Source organism: Panthera tigris, chromosome X (genome assembly GCF_018350195.1).
Source record: "Panthera tigris isolate Pti1 chromosome X, P.tigris_Pti1_mat1.1, whole genome shotgun sequence".
Classification (NCBI taxonomy): domain Eukaryota; kingdom Metazoa; phylum Chordata; class Mammalia; order Carnivora; family Felidae; genus Panthera; species Panthera tigris.
Window position 1 is genome coordinate 83,703,226 of NC_056677.1, and position 8,540 is coordinate 83,711,765.

Genomic DNA, 8,540 nt, shown 5'->3' on the forward strand with positions numbered 1-8,540 from the left:
CATCTAATCTGATACTAAAGCCATCCATTGAGATTCTAATTTCAGCTAAGTGTTTTTGTAGTTTTAGAATTCCCTTTTTTTCACTTTTTCTGATTTCTAGCTTCCTGTTGAATTTTCAAGATTCGATTTTTTTTAATCTGAATTCACTAAGCATTGTGGTTTAATAATCTTTATCTGATGATTCAGATAATTGAAGGCCAACGGATTTGTGTTGGCTGTTGTCTCTACTGCTTCTTACTTATAATGTCCTTTTTTTATGTATATCCCTGGTCATCTCTCTCTGTGGACATTGTACATGAACAATTGTTGGTTGAAATAATTTGGGGCCTAGGATGATGTATGCTTACTCCAGAGATTTTGTTTTCCTTGGTCAGGGCTTATAAGGGTTCTTCTTGGCTGGAACCACCATAATCTATTCAAAGCTTAAAGTTTACTAGTCCACCTAGATGTTGCAAAGCCAAACTAAAAGACTTTATGAGAGCTAGTTTATTTCCAATTTACACTTACCCTTTAACTGAAACATTTGAGGTTCCTAGCATCATATGGGTGATGGTTTGTTAGGAAACTCCTCCCCTTGTAATAAGCCTTGGGTTTGATTTTTGTTACTCTAGTGTCTTGAGTCAGCAGTTGATTCAACTCATTTTGGCACTGTTGTATCACTTAACTTCTATTCTTAACCAAAGATGCTCTCAAGACAAAGTTAACCATATGAGTACTAAAAGAAAACATGGGTGAATTCCTCTCTGACTTCATGTAGGAAATGAATTCTTAACTATGAATCAAAATCTAGATTCAATAAAAGAAAAGTTTGATAAATTTGACTTTTTTTATGCATGGCAGAAATATATACAAAGAAGAAAAGCGACTCACAAGCTCGAAGTAAATACTTGCAACATATATAACATAAAGGCATAATCTAATTGATGATTGATGTAAAAAGAATACTGAAACCTGAGGGGAGAAGGACCAACAACCCAATAGAAAAATGTAGAAAAGACATGAACAGACAATTCACAATGATATTAAAACTCAATAAACATGCAAAGTAAAATACCATTGAGACACTACTACTCACGTATCATGTTAGCGAAAAGAAGTATTCTAACACATGTTGGAGGAGGTGTGAAGAAACAAGCACTCTCCTATACTGCTGGTAGGAAAGCAAAACACGGGTCTAAGACTCAAGGGAGAGGATAGCCTGGTGCTGGAGATTTGAGAATCATCTATGCTTAGAGGGAAATGAACAGAAATAACTCAGGAAGAGAGAACGTGTGGACTGAGGAGAGAGGAGGCCCAGGAACACAGCTACTCAAGGTGGCAGCTCTACTTTCTGGCGGACACTACCACCAGAATTCTGGAGTCTGGCAGAGCCTGTCTTGAAAGCAGCCTGTGGGATTCAGTTGCTGAGTGCTCTCTGCAAAGTCAGGTACCCTCCCTGCGATCAGCTGTCACACCTGGCAATGACGTACGTCTCAGAGGGATGCTGTGTGAGGACCTGAGATGCGCGCCAGGTAAAGCACCTGCGGTAAAGAAGCCTCTGGGCTGCCCTCTCGGTAACCCCCTTTTGCCACACTGCTCCCCACTGTCTGTGGCTGGCTGGTCCCTACGGGATGGGGATGAAGGGGCGGAGCGGGGTGGGGAACCGAGCTTGGGTGACGCGGCGCTCACGTGACCGGTCGGGCGCCGACGTGGGCAGCAGCCCCCGCGCCCGCCTGCTCACCCACCCTGCGGTCCGGTGCCTGCGCTGTTGGCTCCCGTCGCCCGCGCAGAACCAGCTCCCTGAGCTGCCCGGGCGGCGGGCGAGGGGCCGGCGGGCTTTGGCGAGCCCGAGGAGGCACAGGGCTGCCCCGGGCCCCGCAGGTCCCTCAGGTCGGTGTGAAGGTGGGTGCTGCCGGCGGCCCCGGGCAGGGGTGGAGGTGGATGGGAGTAGGATCTGGGAGCAGCGCGGGGTGGGGAGGGGTCCGGGAGGTTGGGGAGGAGGGGGACGCGGCGGGGATGTGGGCAGGTGAGGAGGGAGCATCTTGCAGCAGGCTCTGTCGCCTCCTCGACGCCCCTCCTCTGCGCTCTCCATACATTTTTGGACCTGAAATGGGAGGGGGGCGCCCCCGCAGTGCGACAGTGAAATGTAGACAGACATATTCTAGAAATAACCCCCTCTCACACTCTGCACCTAAGTGGAAATATTGACCTCCGCAAAAAGAGGGTGAGGGCGGGCGGCTTGTCTGCAGGGGAGGGGGTCACAGAGACCCAAACAGTTTGGAAAGCATCCTGGTCTGGAGCCTGAGGCCTGGAAAGTAATGGCGGCTGGGATGCGGGGGAGGTAAGTGAGGGAAATGTTGCATGAGGAGGGCCCAGATTCAGGAAAGAATCATCAATTTGCTGAGAGCAAATTGCTGAGACGCCCTGCCCCTGTCTCCTGTCTGTCTGCAGGTCTGTGTGTCTGTCCCCAGCACTCTGCAAGACTAGAAAAATAGGAAGAACCTGTTCAGAATCCCTGCGGGTGAGTGAAAGGAGGGAGGGGCACTGGACAGAAACAGTGAGGGGAGGGTGTAGAAAGCACAGCTTGGGCAGAATTTGAGAGCCCCACTGCCCATCCCCCACCACATATATTGCACACACCCCACCACGCTTTAGGATGGTAGAGAAGATGGTAGGGCCTGCCAAGGAAATGGTTGGCTCTCAAGTGTGGGATGAATTATGGGGTAGAGGGTGGGCAGAAGACACACTTGGAGGGCTGGGCCAGGTCAAAGGAACCCAGCCAAGGGGAAAGATGCCAGTACTATCAGGACCTGCATTCCACCTCCAAGCCCTCAGTCTCCCTTGTCTTCTTTATCTTCTCTTCCCCTTACCACCTCACCACACCCCCCAGTACAGGAAAAGAAGGGGAAATCTCAACATGGAAAAACTCTACAATGAAAATGAAGGAAAGCTGGAAATCGAGGGAACGCCAGAAGATGAAGTAGATACAGAAGATGAAGGAAAATCAGATGAGGAAGAAAAGCTGGAAGTGGAGGGGAAGCCAGGGCATGAGGGGAAGCTCCAGATTGAGGGACAAGCAGAAGATGAGGGAAAGCAAGAAAAGCAGGGCAAGTCTGAAAATGAGGGAAAACCACACAGTGAGGGCAAGCCAGAATCCCTGGCAAAGGCTGAGAGTGAGTCGCAGGCTGCCGAAAAGCGCCCAGCTGAAGATTATGTGCCTAGGAAAGCAAAAAGAAAAACGGACAGGGGGACAGACGATTCCCCCAAGGACTATCAGGAGGACTTACAGGAAAGGCACTTGGGCAGTGAGGAGATGATGAGAGAATGTGGAGATGTGTCAAGGGCTCAGGAAGAGCTAAGGAAAAAACAGAAAATGGGTGGTTTTCATTGGATGCAAAGAGATGTACAGGATCCCTTTGCCCCAAGGGGGCAACGGGGTGTCAGGGGAATGAGGGGCGGAGGTAGGGGCCAAAGGGGCTTACATGATATCCCGTATCTTTAATGTCTTTGGCGTTCATTTCTGATTTCTCTAATGAGAATATTGCCGATCCTGCTTTTCCTGGCAGGCATTTGCCAGGCTACGTGCTTTAAACTTAGGCTGATACTTTGCTTTAGGTGTCACTCTTGTTACCAGCAGCCTTTTGATCCAACTACAGTGTTCTCTGTCTTTCATTAGGGGATTTTCACCCATGTGCATGGAAAAGATGTTCATGGTACACTGTTAAAATAACAATAAAGAAAAAACAGTTTTCAGAACCACATATACAGTATCGGCCCATTTTTGTAAAAATGTAAATGTTTGGGGCGCCTGGGTGGCTCAGTCGGTTAAACATCCGACTTTGGCTCAGTTCATGGGTTTGGGCCCCACATCAGGCTCTGTGCTGACAGCTCAGAGCCTGGAGCCTGCTTCAGATTCTGTGTCTCTCTGCTCCTACCCTGCTTGTGTTCTGTTTCTCTCCCTTTCAAAAAATAAATAAACATTAAAAACTTTTTTAAAAATATATAAATGTTTGCATAATGGCTTTGTGCATAGAGAAAGTTCTGAAATGTGTACGCTAAAAAGTAGGTGATGGTTTTTCCTGCGTGGTAGCCAAAAATAGGTCTCATCTGTACTCAAACATAAGTCCAGTCACCTGACCCCTCCATGCCATTCCTCTGTGAGCGTGCCCATTCCCATGCCTTCCAGAATGTAAAATAAGTAAAACTCATGTTATCTCTGGGATTCATAGCTAGAGAAATCAATCTGGTGGTTATAACAACAGATCCAGTGCTGTAAAAGTCAGTCTTGTCATCTGTGAAATGGGAATAAAACTTAACCTCACAGATTGCTGAGTGGATCAGATGGGATACTGAGTATGTGAGCTATGTTGGGCTGGCACCTTTGCAATAGTAGGACCCTGGACTGCCAGACACTCGGGAGAGGGCTGAAGTTAGGTCTCACCTGTGCCTAGGAACAAGTCCAAGCAGCTGAAAAGAGGGTGCCCCCTTTCTCTGGATATCTGCTGGGCATTCCTGTTCTGCTCTGCCCTGTATCCTCTGCTAACAGCTATTGACATGGAGTCCTCATGATGACAAAGCCCCTCTGATTCCCTATAGTCCCCAAAGGGCCAAAGTACCTACTGGACTGCCATAGGAGTGTGGATAAAACCCCTCTCCCAACTTCAGAGTTGTGCCTGCTCAGATGGTAGTGCCCCACAGCTACTTGGGCCTCCCTGTATTACATAGTTCTGAGCACAGTCATTACCATTTTTAGTTCATTTTATATGTGCTTAGAGTTTTTTTTTTTTTCTCTTCAAAGGACTCGGATATTAGGGGTCCACTAGGGGCCTGTGTCCTGAGACTAATCTATGGAGCACACAATAGATGATGATTTGAACTGAATATTACACTACAGTACCCCAGGTAAACCATGTCTAAACTTACATACACTTTTCTTAGTGTGAGTTTTCTAAAAAGTCTCCAGGCTGGCTAGTTACATAAAATCAAAAGACCTGTCCACACATAATCACAGAGGTTACACAACTGGGTTTCAAGCTGAAAATACCCCTTTCCATTGCAAACCAATTCCAACTGAAAACGGTAATAGTACTCTTAAAAAAATTAAAAACTCTCAATGTTAGGCATTTTCTTTAACCCACCAGTATGTACTTTGATCAAAACACTTTCTTATTCATCCTGATATCCCTTACACTGCCCTTTACACGTGCACTTAATAAATTGATTGAATCAGGAGCCCTGAGTTTAAATAGATAATTGTTCATGGATTAGAAGACTCAATAGTGTTAATATGGAAATAAATTCTCTCTAAAACTAATCTGTAAAGTCGATGCCATCCCAATAAAAATCCCAGAAAACTGGGATTCTAAAAGTTATATGGAAAGCGCACAGGACATAAGATAGCCAGAATATTTTGAAAATGAAGAATAAAATTGGAGGACTCACTGCCTGACTTCAAGACTAACTAAAGCTACAGTAATCAAGACTGTGTAGTACTGGCATAAGGACAGACCTATAGATCAATGGAATAAAACAGACATTCCAGAAATAGATCCACATATATATATAGTCAATTCATTTTTTAACAAGATCCCAAAGTGGGGAGCCTGGGTGGCTCATTCGGTTAAGTGTCCGACTTTGGCTCAGGTCATAATCTTGCAGCTCATGAGTTCGAGCCCTGTGTTGGGCTCTGTGCTAACTGCTCAGAGCCTGGAGCCTGTTTTGAATTCTGTGTCTCCCTCTCTTTCTGCCCCTCCCCCACTCGCACTCTCTCTTAAAAATAAGTAAACTTTAAAAAAAATTTTTTAAAGATCCCAAAGTAATTCGATGGAGAAAAAGATACTTGTCAATAAATGATTCTGGAACAATTAGATGTTGTCTTAGTTCTGGCTGCTATAACAGAAATACTATAGACTGTGTGGCTTAAACAACATTTATTTCTCACAGTTCTGGAATCTGGGAAGTCTAAGATCAAACCACAGGTAATTTGGTGTCTGGTGTGAGGCCTTATTCCTGGTTCATAAAAAGATGTTTTCACACGACATAAGGTGCAAAGGAGATTTCTGGTGTCTTTTTTTAAATGTTTATTTATTTCTAAGAGATAGAGAGAATGAGGAAGATGGAGAGGGAGAGAGAGAGAATCCCAAACAGACTTTGCGCTGTCAGCGTAGAACTCAATGTGGGACTCGAACTCATGAACCCTGAGATCATGACCTGAGCCAAAATCAAGAGTTGGACACTTAACCAACTGAGACACCCAGGCGCCCCTCTGGGGTCTCTTTTATAATGGAACTAACCACATTCATGACAGCTCCACCACATGATCTAAACACTTCCCAGAGGTCCCACCTCCAAACACCATCACATTGGATGTTAGGATTTAACATACAAAGTTTGGGGTTACACAAATATTCAGTCTGTAGCAGACATCCATATACAAAAAAAAAACCTACCCTTGCCTCATACCATATACAAAATATGAAGTCAGAATGGTTCAAATCAAAATGCAAAACCTAAAATTATTAAAACTTCATTTAAAAATAGGAAAAAATATGGAATAGTCTGTAGCTGCAAAGTAAAATATTGATTATTTAATGTTTTAGTGGTTTAAAGACTTTGAAATTATTTTTCTGCCACTATCTACTTAATACGTTCCAGTTTTTCCTACTAAGAAATAGAAAAAGGAAAATGCTAATGATAAAACATTTAAATGCAGACAATAAGGGGCACCTGGGTGCCTCAGTCAGTTAAGCACCTAACTCTTGATTTCAGCAATGCTCTCTCTCTCCCCTGCTCACCTTCTCTAAATAAATAGATAAACAAACAACAAACAAACAAATAAAATGCAAAGAATGAAATTTAAAATATTGTTAGAGGAGCACCTGGCTGGCTCATATGGTGGAGCTTTTCAACTCTTGATCTTGGGGTTGTGAGTCCAAGCGTTTGTGAGTTCAAGCCCCATGTTGGGGGTAGAGATTATTTTTAAAATACATAAAATAAAATATTGTCAGAAAAATAGGAATAAAGGGGTAATCTTGGGTTAGGTAAACATTTCATAGGGGCGCTTGAGTGGCTCTGTCAGTTAAGCATTCTGACTCTTGATTTCAGCTCAGGTCATGATCTCATTGTTTGTGGGATCAAGCCCCGCATCCAGCTCTGTGCTGATAAGACAGAGCCTGCTTGGAATTCTTTCTCTCTGTGTCTCTCTCTCTCCCTCCCCCACTCATGCTCCCTCTTTCTCTTTCTCAAATAAATAAACATTTTTTTTTAATTATTCAGAGCTTGGCTCCCTGAGCCCCTCCCTGTCTGTACAGAAGTCTGGTCATCTCAATTACTTTTTCAAAAGTTTATTTATTTATTTTGAGGCAGAGAGCAAGTGAGTAAGGGGCAGAAAGAGAGAGAGAGACAGAATCCCAAGCGCAGAGCCCATTGCGTGGCTCAAACCCATGAACCGTGAGACCAAGTTCTTGCCTGTTTCCAACCACTGGGAGGATCTTGACATCTAAAGGCTACTAGGACACATTCCCTTCTAAATGGCCCATATCTATTATATTCAGATAGTGAGTGTACGCACTGGGGGTGTCTGCCACAGAGGAAACTCTCAATAATTGGGAGACAAAAGACGACCATCTCTGTAGATATCATCCAGTTTTTCCTCCCAACAATCCCAATGTTTGCTCAGTGAGCCCATGTAAAGTGGCCAGGGAAGCAAGAACAGAGCTATGCAAGAGTGCAACAATATTGACTCTCCTTACCAACCTGATCTGACTACTGTCACAGCTGAGTACAGAACCTGCCAACAGCAGAGGCCAGTGTTAAGCCCCTAATATGGCACCATATCCAGGGGGTACCAGACATCCACTTGGGAAACATTGATTACAGTGGACCTCTTCCACCACAGAAAAATGGTGCTTTGTCTCCAAATGAAAATAGTTACACTTTCTTAGATACCAGTTTTATTGAGATATAATTCACATGCCACAAAGTTCACCCCCTCTTTAAAGTATACAGTTCAGTTATATTAGTATATTCACAAAGTCGTGCAACCATCACGTTTTAGAATATTCTTACCATCTCCCGAAGAAAACCTATATGTTATCAATCACTACATATTCTACTCCACCACCATCCTCACCCTACCCAGTAACTGGCAACCACTAATCTACCTTCTTGGCTCTATGGATTTGGCTATTGTGGACATTTCATACAAATGGAATCATACAACATGTGTTCTTTCGTGACTGGCTTCTTTTACTTAACATAATGTTTTCAAAGTTCATCTATGTTGCAGCATGTATCAGTACTCCATTCCTTTTTACTGCCTATTAATGTTCCATTAGATGCTATATCACATTAATTCATTCATTCATCAGTTGATGAACATTTGAGTTGTTTTCATTTTTGATTATGATGAATAATGGTGCTATGAACATTTGTGTAGAAGCTATTGTTTGAACACGTTTTAATTCTTTGGAGTATATATGTAGGAGTAGAATCCTGGGTGATATGGTAACTCTATGTTTAACATTTTGTGGAACTATCAAATGTATTTCAAAGTGGCTGCA

General features: G+C 43.8%; 1 protein-coding gene across 1 annotated transcript; it reads left to right on the forward strand.

Moving 5' to 3' along the window:
• Positions 1-692: 692 nt before the first annotated feature.
• TCEAL3 (transcription elongation factor A like 3) lies at positions 693-3,821 on the forward strand. The gene is given in 4 exon segments (XM_042974352.1): positions 693-1,511; positions 2,431-2,500; positions 2,870-3,400; positions 3,402-3,821. Coding segments are annotated over 4 exon segments (642 nt in total). The 5' UTR covers positions 693-1,500; the 3' UTR covers positions 3,432-3,821.
• The last annotated feature ends 4,719 nt before the right edge of the window (positions 3,822-8,540 follow it).